At 40.9% G+C, this 21,522-nt stretch overlaps 1 protein-coding gene across 2 annotated transcripts; it reads left to right on the top strand.

Annotated features, from left to right (window-relative positions):
• The first annotated feature begins 106 nt into the window (after positions 1-106).
• LOC122786758 (zinc finger protein 516-like) lies at positions 107-18,892 on the top strand. 2 transcript variants are annotated; one of them, XM_044053227.1, is made up of 5 exons: positions 107-446; positions 11,807-13,284; positions 14,760-15,944; positions 16,030-16,088; positions 17,096-18,892. In XM_044053227.1, exons 2-5 carry the CDS (start codon positions 11,985-11,987, stop codon positions 17,144-17,146), a joined length of 2,595 nt encoding a protein of 864 aa, XP_043909162.1. In that variant the 5' UTR covers positions 107-446; positions 11,807-11,984; the 3' UTR covers positions 17,147-18,892. The 2 variants fall into 2 exon arrangements, with proteins under 2 accessions (XP_043909162.1, XP_043909163.1); XM_044053228.1 differs by lacking the exon at positions 107-446 and having other exon boundaries at positions 10,743-13,284.
• Positions 18,893-21,522: the final 2,630 nt, after the last annotated feature.

Here is a 21,522-nt window from a genome sequence, read left to right on the forward strand (position 1 = left end):
CTGCGCAGGATATTTTTGATACTTCCTGATCACGTTAATTAAAGTCAAACGTAACCATCAGTCCGCGCGCACCCGCGCGCGCACATCGGTCACCTCTCTCAGCGAGGTTGCAGGTTGCAGTGTCTGGGGAACAGTCGCGCGCGCGGGCTTGTTATTAACGTTAACAACGTTATCTCTCGCGTCACTCGTGCCCCCAACAACGACTGCTGCTGCTGCTGCTGCTGTGAGAGGAAGAGGAGGAAGAAGAGGAGGCTCAGGGGGACATCGGGACAGAGGGAGCTGTGGTTCAGGTGCTCCGCTGTGATTGAGACTTTTGGTCAGAGATGAACCCGCGGCTCTGGAGCAGCGCCCCGACTTGACGACAAGTGTTTATCTGTTGAACCGCCATTGTTTTATCGGTGATGGGATTCCTCCAGGAGCGACCTGCCGCCTAACCCCGCTGTGAGGTAAGGACAAGTGACGCCGAAGTAACAGAAAAGAGACGAACATATGTGACTTTTGAGGTGGCTTTTTTTATTTCGTAGTGACTCCAACTGACGCGGTGTTTAGTTGTTGTTGAGTTTGTGCGGGGGCAAAGTTAACTACAACGTCCCGTCTGTCAACATGGATGTCAGTTGAGAGTGGAACGCGGCCAAGTCGTGTGTGCTGCCTCCACTGTGGTGACCCCGCACTATCGCCGTCATTATCAGGCAGTTACAGTGATCTCCGCTGCGGTGTGGCACAGCTGTGAACCGGCTCTCGGTGAACGCTGTCAACGCACGCAAAACTTGTGGTGAGTGAGTGCAAACGGGACAGACAACAAGGCTGCCATTGTACCGGATCAGCGGTGGATTAACGGAATTCCTTTTCTCTGCACCGTCTGAATGGCCTTCAGTCTGTGTGTGTGTGTGTGTGTGTGTTCCTGCTGTGGCTGCAACATCTCAAACTCATATCTTTGGTTCCCTTTAGTAACAGTTACTACACCCCATCACATGATGTGATGTCCAACTAGGCTGCAGTGGAACATGTGGATGGGACAGAGCAGGCCATCACATTGTTGTTATCAGGGCTTGTGGATGAGTGTTAAAGATTAGTCCACATTTGGATGCATCTAACATTAAATGTTTTTAAAATTACTGATTCATTGTTAGCCTATTAATAATGTAGGAGGGGGGCAACAAATCACAATTTCACACTCTTCTTGTCAGTATAAAATCAGAAGAGCTGTAAAATCCTCACAAGACAAGTCACACTCAAATAATGTTTGGCATCTGTGTGCCACAACACACTAAACATGGCATGTCTCCTTCATAGAGGAATCATCTTATTGTTTCAGGGTGAGTGAATTGCATGACAAGAAGATGCGGGTGGGCTTTAAAAGGTCCAGTGTGTTGGATTTAGTGACCTCTACAGGTGATAATGATAACAATACACAACTGTTAAAACACATCAAACAGACTCTACAGTTTGACAGTAAATAAAAGTGAATTGTTTTCCATTAATTCACATTTGGCTACAGACATTTTACCTTTACCTTTGCAGCTGTTTTAAAGGCACATTCAGTTTTGTTTACAATGCTGTATATATAATAATCAGTGACACCCAAATGTGAGACTGCAGATTAGAACAAAAGGTGGACTTCCTCTGCACACCTCCTCCTCTCCTAAGTGTGATAGGAAACCACTGTGGTCTATATATAGTAGAAGGGATGTCATTCTTTTTCATTTGCATTACAAGCTTTGGCTTTGAAATGTAAAATGAATCCTCTATTTGGTTTGTCTATAGAAGATATAGAACAAAAGTGGGCATTTAAATGGAATTCTATGGAAAAAAGACCCTATTGCTCACTCAATTTACAAAATCAGTAAACATTTGAGGAGTTACTGGTCCTCTTCAATAGAATAATAAAAATATCCTTGGGGAAACCATCCCGAATGTTACACACTGGACCATTAAACTCAGGCTGTACACGGTTAATGAGCAGGAAAGATAAATACAGTATGTTTGACATTAGCCTGTCTGTCATCATCACTGTGGAGGAGAAAGATTGTTATGTAGGCTGTAAATAAGTATAATTACATCCCACAGACAATGAGACATGGAATTTGTTTTGAGCTCTTTTTTAGGTTCTGGCACTTGCAGACAATAACAAACATGGGTCCACATTTTTCCATCCCTCACTCCTCCACCCCTCCCACCGTCCGTCCCTCCGTGCACTTGCACATCCTGCACAACATGCACCATCTCCAGCTCTACAACCCCCCCATTCCCTCCCCCCCCAATATGTGGTCAGCCAACATGTGGGGAGGTAATCCCAGCTATTAGGGTAATCTCCTCAGCATGACGATCGATAGGGGAGGGTGTGCGGCGACTACCAGACACAGTAGCAGGGGGACAAAATTTGTGCTAAAGAAAAATGATTTAATCGTGTAGACTAGGTCAGGAGACTGGGGTCTGGACAGGGGCTCGTTGCTGGAAAGGGGGGAGGGGTACACACACACAGAGAGCACACAGGAAGATGTGAGGGGACATCTTCAACTTTGGGCAGCTCCCTTGTGTGACAAAGGGCTGAAACGTTTTGTTTGCTATAGTCTCAGCCAAATGAAAACAGAGATGCAGCGACACATCTGGAGCAAAAACGCAAATGGTCAGTACCACACAGCCTATGTCAGCCTTTTCTCCATCCCAAAATATGCAACAACAACAAGAGCATTCTTGTGCAAGATAAAACTTGTGAAAATGAGCAAAATATGATAAAATTACCCTTTCTGTCCCTCTGTAACAGTCACTGTCTGTTGCAGAAACAAATAACCACGACCACATGAAAATGAAGCTTTTGTGATTGAATATGATTTTAAAGGGAGAGGAAAAACTGGAGGAGGAACACATGTCCCTGTGAATTCCTTGTAGGATCCCAGCAAGTGCTTGAGGACATTTTAGATGGAAAATCATGCTGTTGATGACGTCCAACATACACAGACTTCTGTTTGGACATGTGAGTTAAATCCTCAGCTGAAAAAAAAATCACATGCACACCAGTAAATTAAGCAGTCATGACAAAAACAATCTGTGCCTCATGGTGACTCGCTATCTTCTCAAATGCTTGTACCCTTTAAAAGTTAATTTAACCAGTATGCAATGATCAAATTGTCAGTTTTAAATACCTTGTTGTCACTGACCATGTTCATCATTAGCTATATTGTAGCTTAACAACCTTACAGTTTATGATTTGCAGTGGTTGACCACCAGTTAAATAGTGACACTGTGTTGTTAATTTTTCCACAGTAGCACAAGTGCAAAATATGTATATAAGCCTCTTAAAGAGTATGTGTGTGTGTGTGTGTGTGTACACATGCACCTTGTGCTGAGTGTGCATCCTTTCTTTCAGTGTTATTACCCAACAGTGGAGCATACAGATGGACCACATACTGGATTCACTCTCATGTAAACATATGCTAGCTGTCTCTTTAGTGTTGTCTTTCTCTGTATGGGGTGTTGTGTTCGACGTAACTGGACATTAAGAAATTCAATCTGATGTAAGGTGACGACATTTTAGCAGATGTTAATGAGGGCTCTCTTGATAATTATCTAGTCGTTGTGTCACATCATGGAAACAATACTATTGTTAGATGTATTAATGAAGAATGCACTCAAATATAAATAACACAGCTGATCTCTTGTTGCTACCAATCTGAAACTGTGACATTTATGTTAACCTAGGTTCACTATTATTTGGCATTTTATGTAGTGAAATAAGATAAATTAGGGATCAGCTGATACATTAGTCAGTATCTGTGTTTGTCGGATACTGGTCAGAATTACTGGATCAGATATCCAAAAAAGAAAAATGTTAAATCTGACTTACCAACATTTTAATAAACTCATTTTGTCTGTGACAGCAAGATAATTGTTACACTCTCGGAGCATTATGTTTTTAAAATGGCGACTATGGCTATGTAGTAAGCTCAAACAGCTCAGTAGATTCCTTAATCAAGTTAAGTCATTTAAAATATGTATCGGACTGATATCAGTACCAGAAGATTCTCAAGATTGGGATATCGGTGTCGGTGTCAAGTAGATATCAAGCAGTCCCTAAGCAAAATAATAGTACAGGAAGGACACATTGTTTACAGTACAAGATAAGGAGAACAAACTCAAATAGGATTTGGGAAGAAAATGGGCAAAATGCTAACTATGGTGACTATGTCAGTCCCTGTTGCTGTTGCTAATAGTACTTATTTTTATGAATGGTATCATGAAAGCACTGATTCTGCATAATCAACTGCATCATTCTTCACTGTTCAGGAAGCAGCTTCTCTTCAGTTGTGGTTAGAGTACTTGAGTAAAATACCAGTGTGAGTGAGCATTGAATGGGCTGATATGATCTCCAGTTTGTGATGGTTGGAAAGAAAACAGAGAACTTGCCCTTTTAGTCTCCAGTGGAAGAACTGGAGTGCAAACACCGACAAAATGTCCAGATGGAAGATGGGAGGGATGAGTAAGGCGTTCACAGATCCCTTCTGTTTGGCCCCATTGAGGCAGAGGGAGACGAGATTGGATGGGTCTGAGGGAGTCGGGTTACGATCGGCCCATTCTACTCCAAAGAAGCGGTGGTGTAAAAGATGCAATACCCCTAAGGAAACCTAATCCAGACCCTGCTGCCAGCTGTCATTCTTATGCTCCAGGGTAAAATCGCTAAGCAGGTATCCCCTTACCCTCCCTTCAATCCTTACCTTAATCATAACAGCATATGGGAACGAGAATGGCAATTCTGATCTTAAATGCGGACACATTATACCGTACATTACTTAAACAATGAACCTAAACTTCACAGAGCACTGGTTGTAAAACCGATCAAGTATCAAGTTTGGTATTTGGCTAACATCAACACCAAAGTCTTATCTAAATCATAGAGCAGAAATGTAAACAGTGCAGTCACTGGGGCATAAACACTGGGGGTAGTTATACTATGGGATTATTTAACCCACATATACAAGATACTGCTTTGACACCACAGGCATTGTTAAAGGAACATTACCACAAAGGATTAAAATAATCTAATAGGGAATAAAATAATCAATTTATGATCTGATTTTTATGTTGATATCACAAACCAGGTAAGCATTTTAAAAAGATAAGAGGATCATTTTCCTGGTGAGACCAAAATAATGAAAGACACTTTAAAAGGAGATGACTTGAGAAAATTAATTAGGATAGCAGCCATTTTTTATTTTATATAAATGATGTAAGAATATGAATAATTTAGCTCACTATATCATACACTTACTGGAACAAAATCAGTTCATTTATTTCAACAGATGATGAAAATCGTAACACTATTGAAATTCAGTTTTGCATCTTTTGAAAAATTAAGCAAACATAATTTTGTTCTACACTGGCAACATTCTTCTGTGTGAGAAATGCCCCATTTATACACAGCTGGAAACGTGGCTAGAGTAACATGAATATTGCTTAAACTGTACTACTACATTACAAGTTTTGCTAATCTGTGATTATTTGCTCTAGATTGCTCTGGCAGTGTGATCTGTTTAAATGTTCACTTGTCAGGTAGCACAGAGGCTGATAAGGTGAAAGACAGAAAAGCAGCCTGATGGAGAGACATTAAGAGAGGCAGTCAGAGCGAGTGTGAGCTGACCTTGCCATGATAATCTAATCCCTGTCGAGAGTGCTTTTTTTAGAGAGCAAGTTAATGCCAGCAGATTATACTCCAGTGTCTCCAACACTAGCCAATCCACACTGAAAAGAGAGAGGTGGTCCATGATGGATCCTCAGCAGATAATTTAATCTGAGTAAGTGACAGCCTTTGAAAAACATTTACAGATTGCATCTCGTCACCTTTGCTTTTCATCTTTCAGTGGCATTGTTCAGTTCATTTCCACTTGTGTGCTCTCATTAGTCACAGTGTGTGTTTTTCACACAACTGGTCACAATTCAACAACAGGAAAAAAAAAAAACAAACACCATCCCCTTATTTTCTCTCTCTCAGTATCACATCCATGTGTGTGCTTTATCACACTGTGGGCCGTGCATGATAAAAGAGCACTCATTGAGGAGCTCATCTCCTGCTATGAAGAGTAATCCCTGTACATGTTGTGTGACTGAGTGGAGAGATGGACAAGGAGGGGGATGGGGCTCTGGTGTGCACAAGTTTGTCCGTGCTTGTGACTGTTGAGCTCATGGTTGTCTAATCTCTTAGGTAGACCAGGCTGTTTGCACACAGTAGTGTTGAGTTTCTGTAACTGTTTTTCGTGCAATTAAGTCGTTTGAGTAACATTTCCCAGTGCCGTCTTTGTCATGCATCAGTATCAGGCTGTGAAGAGGCATATTATCATCTGAAAGTGATCCTTGAGTCATTCTCTGCTGATTATCCTGCTAACGAGGGCTGTGTTCTGCCAGAAATCAAGTGATACATATCCTGAAACGTGGATGATGATACAACATATTGTGGCATATTGGGATAGTATAAGCAAGGTGATATATTGTAGTTTTTCAACTAAATAGTCGTCTCATAACAATTTTCCAACAAAACCACTGCCAAGGACATACTTTAGTGTATCTATATTTTTCTAACACAGTGTTTGCAGCAGCAGTGTCCATGAGAATGTGTTCAGGTTATTATATTAAACGGCCTAATAATCATTGTGGATTATATATATATATTATATATATATATTTTTTCCTTTTGTATCCTCATTTAAAGGTTTTGGTGCTCACTTTTGCAAGTTGTGAGTGAAAATCATTACAATGGCACATTGTTATCGATGATTGTGTTAAATTTTAGCAGCACAGCTCAATAATCTAGCTGAATGAGTGCAGGGGAAACACTTAAACAAGCTCATCACCAAACTGTGTGGTTTTTTTGGACGTAGTGTTTTTCATTTGTCATTCAGTCTGTTTAAAAGCAGAATTACTGAAAAGTAAACAAGAGATTTTGATCATTTTGGTGGTGATCCAGATATGGAAACCGAGTGGCCTTAAACGGAGGTTTGTTTTAGTTCATTTCTGTATTTGAAAATATTATATTTGACATAAAAAACACATTCTGAGAGGTCTCAGGTTTTGCTGTCACAGGTTGAAACAAACATCAAGTCAAAATGTCAATGTAATGTCCACATCTGATTAAAATATGCAGTCATTTTCAAATGCACCTTAAAGAAAGTGCAAGATAATACGGTCCAAAAGGGAAAAACATAAAATATCTGGCATGCAAGATAATTATCTGGGATGCAACAGTACACATGTTTGTGTGCAATTTAATTTGGTTCAGTTGTAATCCAAAATGTTTGTGATTACCTTGAAGAAAGAAAATAAATCCATCCCATGGGATGTTAAGGTCACAACACCAGCAGAGCCTAATGTAGTGAACATCCTGTGCCAACTGCAATGGCACAAATCATGCTCACTGTTACTGCTCCTCTTTTAACTGTAACATGTAAAATGAGCCATTTGCATATCCTGTGCTACTCTTATATGGATAGTAATCATACATTTTCTGAAATAACGTATTAGTTCTTATTTTGTGCATGAAGGTGTTGGCTGTGTCCACATGCAGACACATATTTTTAGATGTAAAGCTGAAGATTAAGACAAAAGACACATGTCATAATCTTAGAATATAATTGCCCCTTATATTTATTCTGCAAAAAAAAAAACTTGTGATAATCTGTGTTTAAGTTTCATTTTATGCTTCAGTTGTGCTTTCAGTCAGAGGACGCTGACAGGATTATTGGATGCAAAACAGTAGATTCGAGGCTTAGTGAGTGACTATGGCTTTGAGCACTAGCATAAGGACAGTCACATGCTATCTCCAGTCAGGGGTATGTTGTTGGCACAGGTCTGTTGCTGGTTGTTGAGAATATTTGGATGACATCAGCACACACACAGGCAGATAATATGTGTCCCGACAGTCACAGGAAACACATACTTCTACAATTACAGGATTTTACTATTCTAATTGTATGTTTATTTAATGGAGAAGTAGAGGTATTTGTGTTATTCTGGCTTATTTGTCGCAGCATGGGAATCACTCGCAACTGTGCGTCCAGTCCCTGGCAGGAAATGACACCCTCAGTTTTGGTGCAGTGACGAGGCACGCGAGGAGTGCCCGCACAACACGCCAGCAGTGGATATTTTCTTTCAAGTTCGCACATACACTCACATCCCTGCACACAGGCTCTCAGCATCAGTGTCCTGACCATAGGGAGTTTGTGCTGAGCTGGTTGGGATGTCAGGATGAATCAATGCGAGGACAGCTGACTGGACATGCCTATTCATCTGCCAAAGAAAAGAGAGAGAAAAAAGCGAGTGATTCTGAAAGAAATGTGCTAAACCCCTGGAGCATGTTTGGTTATCTGCATTACTTTACAGATCCTCCAAAGGGCTTTGAGTGTTCATGGAATGAGAGTGGGAAAGGTAGAAGAGATGGAAGCGATAGATATTTTTTGTTGTGGAAATTGCAGCTAGGGTAAACAAATGTAATTTGCTGTATGAGTGAGCTAAAGCAGGATATTGCAGAGGCAAAAAATATAGAACACACTAAGCATGTAGGCTGCTTTGACAAAGGCCTAAGCTCATACTGTAGAGGCGGCTAACTCCATACTGATGGCCCGTTTATTCCCATCTGTTGCCCTCAGCTCCTCTGACTTTATCCCCATTGTGTTAACTCATTACATTCATCTTAACCTTAACCCCTTAATTGCCACTTGTACATCCTCCCCCCCCCTCTTGAAGACAGCGTGCCACATTGCCCATGTACTAATCTGATGGCGTCTGCCTACCAAACACCTGCCATGTCCGGAAAAACCCACTAAACTCCTCCCATATATTCCAGATACAGCACCCATTCCAGCATGAGCGGATCAGCGCACATGACCGCGTGCAGGCAGGCATGCGGACAGATGCGACTGTGGATGCAGTTCCTGATAATTAGACAGACAACCTCATTCCCTGAAAAAAAAAAAATCACTTGAGAGTCAATCTGTTTTTCTTTTCTAGCCTTTAAGTGTTTGTGCACCAAGTTTTTCCCCCCACATTCAAAGACAGACAACACAAACAAGAGTTGTCTTTAATCCCGCCTCTTTGCTTAGACGTGTGTTTGAAGACGGTGGCATGTCGGCCAAGGCCTCTCTGCTTCAACAATAACTCTCTCGACCCCCTCAATGAGGAGCAGAGGGCCAGACATGAGGCGATGTGACAGTTCTAGTGCGGCCAACACAATAGCAGGTTTTTCTTTTGACTGCCCGGCTGACTGCCAATAAGACGAAGATACATTTCTTTAGTCTAACGATTAGTCACGTTTGCCTGAGGAACATGCTTAACCACGTCCGAGGGTGCCATCTTACCATTTTTTAACATGGTGTTTAACACTTTCAGTTAGTTTGGTACTAGTTTCAGTCAAATGTGTCAAAATGTCCTACGACCTTTATTAACTATAAAAAAATGAAATGATCAAAAGATAATGGTAAAAACATAGTTATTATGACTGCAACTTTAAACAGATGTGCAGATGTTACATTACTTACTCTACCCACAATCTTGTTTTAGGGCAGAATCAGTGCTACATGTGTGTGCATGTGTCTCTAAAATGAAGTTTATTGATAATGTGTTATTGATCATGAATTAGAGTGGACTGGCCCCTCAGGGTTCATCCTGGTTGACCAGGAATGAATACATCTCTTCATGCTTCACCTCATGCACTCAATTTAGGCATAGGAAACCAAAGGACACACACACACACGCATGTTGAGACACTGACCCGAGCACTAATACATACAGACAGGCATCGCTCACCCACGGACAAAGGTTTTTCTAAAAATCTGTGTGATGCAAATGACCATCTCTGGACCATCTCTCGTGTTTTGTCACACAGGGTGAAGCTGCGTAACATGCTGACACAGTTCATGTAAAACCAGCATCATTGGAACCTAAGCAAATGTGATTTTGTTTGACAAATGGTCATCATTGATTTGGAAGTAAGTAGTTGGGACAAAATGTGGAAAATAAATGTTGTAAATCCTTCAATGTAGTGTGTTGCAGTTGAGGATTTAAGTGCAGTGCCCAGACAAATATACTGATATCACTAACTCAAGTATCTATTTTTTATTATTTAACCAGGAAAATCCCACTGAGATTAAGAACCTCTTTTTCAAGCGAGTCCTGGCCAAGATAGACAGCAGCAAATACAAAACACTCGACAGTTACAAATGGACACAGTTAAAACACAAACAGAAAACAAATAAAATAATCCAGATTAAATTAATATTAAATACATTATGAAAAACAAGTGCATATTGTGGAGGCAGCCTCAAGAGTTTCCAGTCTTTCTGCAACAAGGTGCAAAATGGACAAACACTCTTTTACCCAATTCTTGTGAACGGAAAAAATACGGATCACCGTTACTGATCTCAGTTTTATAGTCGTCTTAAACAACAAAGCCGTTCTTTGCTGATGCTTTTACTGTCTAGCCATTTCAAATACATAATTCTCCAACTGTCTAACACCATGGCTCTGGTGGTACTTGGAGGGAAGTCAAAAATACTGTTCTACTGTATATTCCAGGGTGTGTGAGATCGGAGTGGAGCTGAGGAATTAGAGTGTGTGGAAAATTAAACAAATAACAAAAAAAAGGAAAATAAATTAAATAATAATTAGAATCGCCTTATCTCTCGCTCTATCTTAATCTAATGTCACTACATCAGTGTGTGAAGTATATGTGAGCAAGAGGAAGATGATGAGAGAGCAAATTTTCTTATTGGGAATAAATCTGCCTCTGCTGTATTTTAACGTCAGTGATAATGATGTTACTTCAAGAGCTCAATATCTTCTCAGATAGTACTTGGTATATAAAGTTGGGGAACCACTGCTCCCATAAAGAGGTAATGAGCAGCTCACAGTATCACTCAGCTAAAATGTTGTTGCTGATTTTTATTGACCTTTTTCTTTTTTGAGTCTGCGGAAAGTAAGGCTTGCAAATGACAAGATTTTGGGATTATATTGGATTTGATTTTGACAGACCAATACCAATACGGAGTATTGTACTGGCTCTTCCGTACTTGGGAAGATCTCGGGTTCATAGAGCCTTGATACACTCACAACATGAGTTAACGTTGGGTTTAACAGCTGATGATTTTATTTCTTCTCCTCAATAACTGATCCTGCAATACAATATATGAAACAGAATGAACGAGTACTTTAAAATACTAATAATATAAATCCTTTTCCCCCCTGTGCGAAATCCAAACATTGAGTTTTTTGTTTTTGATTCACATCAAAGATCATCTTGATCAAAGGCTTTCTTCGCAGCTTAAACAACGTGCAACTACATCTCTAAATACTGTCCAAAGGCCGTCCCGTCCTGCATGTTCCCGAACATGCATCACCTAAGCAGTGTTTGGACATTGTCCATTGTCATCAGCATCAGGACAAACGTCACAGCAGTTCAGCGGCAGAGCAGAGATTGAAGAGCTTTAATGGCTTTAAAGATCTTGTAATAATGTAAACCCTGCAGTGGATGTCAAAGCCATCAAAGATTTGATTCTCTGGCTCTAATCATGTATTTGTTGCCTGACCCAGCAAACTCCTGAGACCTCTGCTGCACGAATACTGTATCTGCAAACAGTATACACAGGTTCAGTAGTAGTAGAATATTTTATTGTTAATTTTGTAAACCAATAAACAGTTCCTTATCACATTCATCGTAGCCTGATGATTGTCCAACGATTGGTTATAGCATTTGACTGCACTTATGTTTGAAATAAATGTGATTTTTTTATTCAAGCCTATTTTTAATTTCTTATTCTCTTTTCAGGTATTTCCACCAGCATGGATCTCTTCAAAGATCTGGATGGACTATAAAACTGTGATGCTTTGCAAGTTTTGCATGGCTCTTCTGAGAATTTGCTAACGCCTGGAATACAAACTTTGCATAGTTTGAGGATTGATTTACATAGCTGTGGTTTTTGACAAACCGTGGTCCGCTAAAAGTAATGGAGACAGAAGAGAGGGAGGATGTGTCACAGAAACATACAGCCAACATGAAGGAGGAGGCCAGCGAAGATGTGACCTCTGGCCACACCTGTGGGGTGTGTGGTCGCAGCTTTCCTCTCCTCAGCTCTCTGTCCCAACACATGAGGAGACATACAACAGAGAAGCCTTACAAATGTCCGTACTGTGAGCACAGGACAGCACAAAAAGGCAGCCTGAAAGCCCACATCCGAAGCCATAAACTGGGCCTTTTGGACCATAATCCCAGTGTTAAGGAGGAGGATGGGAATCAGAAGCAGACCGAGAACACTGAGACTCCAGACCCTGCAGAAATCACGACAGAAGTCACGACATCTGAAAAATCTCCTCAGGTCAATGGGAAGGTGAAGAAAAAAGCAACCAAGAAAAAAGTTAAGGGGAAAAACAGTGTCAAGACAAATCAAGATGGGTCTTTTTCTTGCACGCTTTGTAGCCAGGTTTTCCCGCAGGTACTGCTCCTTAAATCCCACATGGAAAAGCACCGGAGCTCACAGGATCACGGTTGTCGGCTGTGCGGACGCCGCTTCCGCGAGCCATGGTTCCTCCAAAGTCATATGCGCACTCATCGGGTCAAAGACCAGTTGCCGGGCAGAAGCAACGAGCCACCCGCCACAATCAATGAAGTTCCCCAGGACCCAGCAACCCTGATACATAACGAGTGCCTCTATGAGCTCTGTGCTGGCTGTGGTTACTTCTTCTCTGACCGGGAGACCTTACGAACACACGAGAAGCTTCATAAAAAGAACCACCGCCACACTCCAACACCACGAGATAGTGAGGCCTCTGAGCAGGAGATCGCCAAGAGGTATTTTATGCAAAGTCTGAGCCTCACACACGCTGGTGCTAAGGATCCCTCAGAGGAAAAACGCCTGGGCTTGAGAATCCCACAGCTGGATCCAGTTTGTAGTTACCAGGCGTGGCAGTTGGCCACAAGGGGACGATTAGTGGAGGCCACAGAGAAACGGGAGGAGAGAGGAGCTGATGCTAAGTTGCCACATGACACAGACAAGGGTGAGAATGTTCCCCTGAAGCAAAAGAAGAAGAGAGAGCGAATCAACACCTCCTGTTCTAATGTTAAGAGGAAGAAGGTGGACGCAGTCCCTGATCCCACGTCACCCCCCTTGGCCCACACTAAAGGTGGAGACAAGAAGAATTGCCACAAGGATCGAAGCCTGTTCAACGGACTTGGTCATGCATTCTATGAAGCACTGCAAAATAAGACACCTAAACCATGCAACAGTATCAGGAGCCAAGACCAGGAGGGTAAGCCCAACACACTGCTTTATTAGAGCTACAGTGTAAAGGCAGGATAGTGGTTCAAAGTACATGAAATTAGGAATCAATTACCGGACCTAGTGTGTGCTGAGGACAGTTGTTTCATATCCACTTCTTATTAAATCAAGTCAAAGGTTGTGATTGTGGACATTTTCTGAATTGGACATACTAATAATTGGGAATGCTGAGTCTGCATTCCTTGCCTTTGATTTTGTATAAACCAAACTGGCCATTAATGTGGACAATTTCTCAGATCACTTTGTTTGAGGTGGAAGAGGAATTTGCCATTTTGTTGTGGGAAAGGGAGACCTCTAGTGAAATTAGAATTGCATTACAGCAAATAGAAATAACATAAACCCCCAAAAAAAACCCCAAAGCACCCAGTTTTAAAATAATTTCATGGATGTTTAAAGTTTAACTCCACAACGTTCTATTTTGTTATTCATTTTGGTAGCTTTAATGAATGAGCACATTGCAAGATTTTTAGAATTGTTGCACACTAGAGAGACAAGATGACATTTGTAGATCCTCGGAAATACTTAAATAATGGGAATATGGAATATAAATCAGAAAGTGAGTTTGTGATGCTGTGTTTGCACCTTAAAATGTTGCATTATTATTATCATTATTATTATTATTATTATTATTATTAAAACACCACGTCAACCTTTTGCTTGAATAACTGAAAATCTTTGTCCATGTAGATTTAATATTTGCTGTCGAGGAGCAGGATTATTATTATTGTTCACCAAAGGATTATAGAAACATTTACATTGTCACTGAAGTGATTTTGTAAATAATACTTTAACTAGGTTTAACTGACTCGGCATCACATGCATGGCACACTGCCTTGCATATCTCTATCTTTAGATATGTAGAAGCCTCTTGTTAAGTGATATAACGGTCACTGCACACACTGGTGCCCTCAGTAAGTCACCTGCCGAGTTTGAGGCCTGTGTGAAACCTTCTGGGAAGAAACTTGTGCTCCTTTCATCATGCGCACTTTGCATCTCTCTATTAATTAGGCATGCGGGAAAGTAATCAAAGGGCTCATGCCTTTGATTACTTTGAAGCCCAAGACACAGTCGGACAGGAAACCAAAGTGTGGTCAAAAAAAAACTAAACAGCTGAGCATCCCAGCTGATTTTCAACTGATTTTGTAACACATGCACATCAAAGCAACACTAACTGTTGCCATGACATCAAACTCACCTGGACACAAGCTGACACACACACACAGATAGATGTTTCTTAAATTAATAGATTTATAGAAGCTGTGTTACCAAGGCTGCGTTGCCACCACATTAAATTATTATTCACCAAAAGATCTTATTATTATTATTGTATTGTTTTGACCAATGTAACTCCAGATCCCTGGTGGCTTTTTTTCTTTTGTGTTAAAATATGATAGGTGAACCTTTATCATCTGTCACTTACGCTGATTCTTTTGCTTTTACTTCCAGATAAAAAACCCTACATCTGCAAACACTGTGATTTCCACACCGTCGATGCATCACAACTCAGGTCCCACCTGCACAAGGACCACCAGGACCTCCTGGAGTCCCACAGCAGACACAGCACCATTTTGGACATTATAAGCCAGAGTGGTCCCAAAACCTCAAGACATCCTCAAAATGTTCCAGAGGTCAAAAGGCCAGGACAGACCTGTGATGACGCCGTCAGCCTTCTCAATCTGTCTGCTTTACCTGCTCATGAAGGAGACAGTACGGTTGATTTTTCAGTTAAAACTGAGGGCATTGTGAGACAACAGTGTCCATACTGTTCACATACCACCAACTACCCAGAGGTACTTTGGATCCATCAGCGTGTGGCGCACCGCGTGGATGGCAGCAGCTCTATGGCACCTAAGTGGGCACCGTGCACTAACAGTCTCAAGATCCTAAAGGCAGGCACCTCTCAGTGGAGACGCACAGGGCCGCCACCCTTCCTTGAAGGCAAAGACTGTCCAGCTTTACCTGCTCCTAGAAGTCAACGCACACAAGCCCCGGACGTCTCAACCCCAAACCCCTCGGCAAGAACCCAGTCTCAGTCCAAAACCCACTCACATGTCCCCAAGTCCAAGCACTCCTCAAAGGACTCGCACTCCTCAGATGGGACACACTCGAGTGCGAGGATGGGACTCCTACCTCAAAAGAAGTCTGCTGGACACAATAGGGTAGTGGAGGGGGGCAGTAAAAATCCCAGTCCCCAGGCTACTTCCTCGAGCAGTATTGTGCACAGCAAGAGTGACTCTAGTTTCCAGCCAAGCAGCAGCCCCAAACACAGAGGCCACAGAGCCGCCATGGAGGGAAACTTCCCCCAAGAGGGTTTGGGTTTTATGTTGGCCCGGAGTTACGATAGGCCTTTGTCTAACCCAGCTGCAGAGAGACTCCGTCCTCGCAGGCATTCATATGACTCCTCTTCAGGTCTCAAGGGCCCCGATCTGTGGGCTCCCATGAACACGTGGGGGCTGCAAGGGAGCAAAGCATATTTTGAACCACTCCTTTTTGCTCAGGGAAAAAGTGAGTCAGCAGGAGAAATGCCAATGGACGTTGATATTCTGAGTCTCCTGAAGAATTACAATCCCCACGACTTGGCTGCTCTCTATCAGCACTGGGGCTTCATCGACCCCAGGATTGAACCACAAGGTTAGTATCTCGACCATTGTTCAATGCCACAAAATGGAATATAGTAGATTTCTTTTTATAATGAATGAATCACTTGTCTTCACAGCAATGTTGCAGTTAAATGGATATTTTGAAAACCATTCCTCCTCTGAAGCTTCCAAACAAGTATGTTTACTTTAATTCATTATTTGACAACATGTGGGTGCAAATATAAAGCTTTACATGTGAAAAAACAACTTACAGCAGTACAATATTGTCCCATAGTCATAGTTTAAACTGCTAAGTCCGTTAACATTACAGTTGTTGAGAGTACGTCTTCATCATCCGTGTTTTCCTGCTCTCTTGTTGATAGTCCGTCTGTGTCGGGAGTTTTTCTGTCACTGCCGCGCACACGTGCGTCTGTGTAATGTCATGTGCTCACAGGCCCGGCTGTCAACTCCCACAACCTGGCTGTGTCGTCGTCCTCATTTCTGTAAGAGGCACTGACAGAGACGAGGCAAACAAACAATACCGAAAATTAATAAATAAATGAAACGCAAACACTGTTGTCCCCCCTCAGGGTAAAACTTGCCCACCATCTCCATATGGCGTTTTATCAGCCTGTCAGTCAAGCCCGCCCTGATGCTACCTACAACTGTTCGCTGTTTCTCCTCTGTCTCCTCCAGTAGTGTGTGGGCAGCACTTTAAACAGGGATATCAGACATCAGAGTCTGTAGGGTTTAAGAAATACACATCAATATAAACTAATATTGACAACACTGTGGGTGATATTAAACTTATCTTGTGAACGTTTTGTTTGTTGATGTAAGAGCTGATAAATTATTATTATTATTAAGATAGGGTTTATTTTCCTTATTGCACATCATTTCTCCAGTTTCATTCTGTCCATTTCAATATTTGAATTCAATACACAACGCCTCTTTATATGTAACTTTTCCTTAGAAAGACCTAATATGGTATCTAGTGTAATTGCCATAGAGTTGTTCTTAATATCCAGTCACATTTTATACTTCATTTACACAAAGTGCAAATGCCGTTCTACACAAATGAGAACCAACTTTATGTAAAGCCATGTTTTATTGTTGCGGTTGATCAGTGTTTTTGGGCAACATTGAGTCACAGTGAGTTGTTTGAACAGTTACTAATGTCGTCCTTTCATTTGTGTCCTGCAGACAAACAGCCGCTCCACTTCATCCTCAGGGTCTCTTCATAAAGAAACGTGAAGAAAAAAAAAGGAACCAGCCATAACTTGTAAAGAAACAGGCCTCGGGATAGTAAAGCAGTATGTAACTGCATGTAAAGCAGTGAGTTGCACTGGTTGCTTTATTTGAAGTGTTAAGCATGCTGTTATTTTTATTTATGTTGAAGTTATTGAGACACATGGATACATGGATACACATGGACTGAGACGTTGTATGGGTCAACATCTCAGAATGGAAATGAATTGAGAAGCTCGAGTTTAAAAGGACAAAAGAATCTTCTATAAAGTACTCAGACATTTGATGGAGAAAATAATCCAATAAAGTAATAGAAAAATGTACAAATACAGATGCCACTAAAGCATTCAGAATCAAATGTAAGCTATGCCAAGAATCCTTCACCTCACTTAACTATCTATGCACATTCAGGCGTTCACTTTGATGACCATGATGGAGCCTATGAGCTTTTTTATTTTTTTTTGGATTCAGGACTATTGCTACAGGGCAGTCAAATAATAACAATAATAATAATAATGTCAGTTTACACTTTCTTTTCAGTTCTAGTGAACCTCAACAGAAGATTGTCTTTGTCCCATGACACAGGCAGCAGCTTCATTAGAGCTTAAACAGACCAGAGTCCAGGCGCCAACACTGTTAGTTCACCGTCCCACACGGTAAATATTATAACAATGAATGCTGTGCAACAATCTGATGTCATGAAGTGGCTTTAATTAAAGAAAAAAAGCAAGAAAGGCCATTTAATGTCTCTACAAAATCACTAAGATGATCATTATTCACCTTATTTTGGACACATCTGCCATAATAACAACAAACCACTGTCAGTAAACTATTAACAGGCTGGGTAGAAGGGGACCCTCTTTAAAAGGCACAATGGTTTTTATTATTTAACTTCAATTGTGCTAGTGTGTCGTGGCACAACAACATTGAAAAGCAGTGCTCTGCTTCAATTTACCGTTCATCTCAGATCAGGAACACGGTGTAAACACCCGCACTCGTTCTATATTGTGCGAGTAAAGTAGCAGTTGAATTCTGTCACGTTTGTTTATAGCTAGAAGTTGTAGCTCATATTTCAGGGATGTGGTGCGGACTCACATCTGCCACTGAGCGACTGAAAGCAGGTCTAAAGACTGTAAAATATTTGTTGTTGACTTTTTTCAAAATTGACCTCATTCTTATTTTGTTTTCCTGTGTTTTCCGTTTGTCGTATGTTCCCGTTCATGCTATTTAATTCCATTGATTCTGTGTATTCATCTTCCATAGAGGAATGGTCTATGCATTTGACAGAAAGCCATCAAGTTGTATAGATTCTTGGGAGATCTTGCGAATACATAATTTATTATTGGAGTATTAAAGCTGACATTATTTAATGAGATTGTTTTGTTTGCTAAGAGTGATATTTAACACTCCCCAAGTACTTGATATTTGTAGTAACAACAGAAAATGTTCTGTCGGTGACTCACTGAAGTTGAGGTCAGAGTTCAGGGTCGGCAGTGAGACTCGATCCTGCAGCAGGTTTTGTTGAGCCTTTAATCTTTTATTTTGAAACTGTTGTTTGTAAAAAAAAAAAATTAAAAGAAGCCAGTTTGGCGGGAGACTGTGAGACAGTGATGTTTTGTGAAAGCCTGAAGCTTCTTTTTGTGTGACTGTAAACATGTTTTATGGATAAATAATAAATATGTTGGCATTAGAATTTCTATTTTCACCACTTCTACATCTGTAAAGTTATTCAAATAAAGTTGGTTAATTCTGGATTGTGTTGTTGTGGCCATCAGTATGCACGCACACACTCAAACTCATTTGCTTTTTTCTGTCTTTTCGGGGACACAATGCGTCACATTGACGGAACGGACATCATTACTACTGAATAGCTGTCCTTTGAATTGATTTAAAGATCCACTATGTAACCCTTTTTACACCAAGTGCATCACAGATGACACGCTTGCTGTAATTACGTGACGGTTTGAGCCATCGGTTTCTGAAAGCTGAGAAGTTGCACGTCAAAAACAACAGTAATTTCACTCGCACTGTTGCAGGAAGCCAGAAAATCAGCGTCTTTGTCACCAGAGGGGAGAAAAACTCAAACAAATGTTATTTTAACTGTTTTATGCTGTTCAAATTTCAAATTTATCACACAAACTCTGGTGTTCATAGACAACTACAGTGGTTTTCTTCTATTTTAACATGCAGTAAATTGTAAATAACTGCCAGATATTTTAAGTTACTCTGGAAAATGGGAAGAAGCATTGACTCACAGGACATTTTCTGGCCCTTTTATGGTTAAAATAAGCAAAAAAAAGTCCATACGGACATTTTGAGGCTTAGGTGTTAAAGGTTAAGAAGATTAATTGACAGAAATTGAAAACTCTTCCCATAAGTATGTTTGTGTAGGTGTATAATTGTGTTAATATTTAAAAAAAAGCCTTAGAATAAGCCTTTTATTTGTACTTTAGACAACGGCTGCCATCTTGTGCCACTGTGTTTCAACAGCCACCGCATGTGTTTCATGTTTTGAAGCAGAGGCTCACTTTACAAACCAAGAAGAAGAAGAACATCCTTTCTGGTAAATAAAGGCCACTATAGTTTCCCAAAGTATTTGGGATAGAGATGAGAGTCAGTGACGAGTTTGTTACAATCTCATCATTAGATGTCATGAATTATTTCACTCGTGACCTTTAAACTCCACAAACAGCCCTTATTTTACATAAATGCCTTAACCAAAAGCTCTGATGGTGAAAGTGACTCCAGAACAGTTTTCCAGTTTTTAAATAAAGAAACAAGTGCATGAATTGTCGCCAAACACCGAAATACACGCTGATATCTACAAATGAGCGACTGCTGTGAGGAACGCTTACATAACTAAAAAGAATCAGTCACACTTTAATTTGAACGAGCCTTTGATTTAACGTGATTATTTTTTTTCCAATATTTTATTCCATATAAGGAGTTGTTTTATGGACAGTGTTGCCTTTAATTCGCTGCAGTTTCCCCTTTCTACCAGCAGGTGGTAGTCAATGTCCATAAATAGAAGCGTTTGTGACTGTGCCTTATTAGGAGACCAACTCCCTGGATAAACTGCTTGTCATTTATATAACTGCTCCATGTGACATTATGTCACTTACCCTCAGTTTGGTTTTTTCTTCCTCTTTACCACGAACCCTTTAAAGTGTTTGCGACAAAAACTCCCCTCTCAACTGACGTTACATGTGTGCGACTTGATAAAGTACAAGGACAAAGCTTCAAATTATAGATGAGGCCCTGAAACCCCCCCATCACAAGACAGTTTTCTGCCTGCAGACGTGATTGAGATGTCGGATCCGGTCAATTTCAAACTTGGCCAAACTGAATGCACAGACAACTTTTGGCTTTGTAGCTTCTCTTTTCTTTTTCTTTTTCTTTTTTTTTAAAAAAAAGTGTCAAATGTGTAATGTTTTCCATATGGGAAAAAAAACACAACAAAAATAAGCCACTCCGTCACAGAATAGCATTTGAATTCTAATGTATTTGGAGTCTGTCAGCATATGTGCAGCGTGACCTTATCTGGTTGGTGAAACCAGGAGGAGAAAATAAATACTGAATAAAGGTTGTTCTCTCAGCTGCTGTCGTCTAGCACATCGACCAGGCTCAGCGACTCGTGCGACCGTGCATGTGTGTGTGTCTGTGCCTGTGTGTCCTTGTCACAACGTGTTTGTCAACTGTGTGTGTTGTGTTATATCTCGGTGCACTGACAGCATCAGTTAGGTGCCTGGGAGACATCAGAGATCATGTCCGCAGTGCCAACAGCGAGAGGGCAGAGAGTTGGTGCCGGCCACGGGCTCCGAGAGTAGATAATGTCAGGCCGCTCAGAGCTGCAGAGACGCAGCGGCATATGTCGTCTGACAGGGAGACGCCCGGCTGTTTTCCAGCGGAGACGAGAGATGGACTGGTGGCTCATTGGAGTGACGGCTGTCAGGAGTGTGTGTTGTACTGTCTGTCCTTACAAGAACCATCCGGAGCTTAGACAGCACACTACACTGCATTTTTTAAACCTTTGTTTTTTTAAAAAAACAGATGTTTAAGGGGAACTTCATTGGTTTTATTTGGTTTAGGTCAGACATAATGTTTAAATCAGAGTTTGACATAACTTTTAAATGTAAACAATAGATTTAAAACCATTGTCAAAGGAGTTCACACAACACTGACTATGTCCATCAGTTCCACACGACTCAAACGAGATGGCTGCAAACAATGTAAAGTGTAACTGAACACAAAGAAGCACCTAAAAAAAACTCAGAAGTGAATTCTACTGCTCAACTTCACCAGAAATCACCAAAAATGTATTTGAATCAATTTTCCCTTTTACAACAACTCAAGCAAACAAACGTTAAACAAAACAAACACAC

Source organism: Solea senegalensis, linkage group LG20 (assembly GCF_019176455.1).
Source record: "Solea senegalensis isolate Sse05_10M linkage group LG20, IFAPA_SoseM_1, whole genome shotgun sequence".
Lineage (NCBI taxonomy): Eukaryota > Metazoa > Chordata > Actinopteri > Pleuronectiformes > Soleidae > Solea > Solea senegalensis.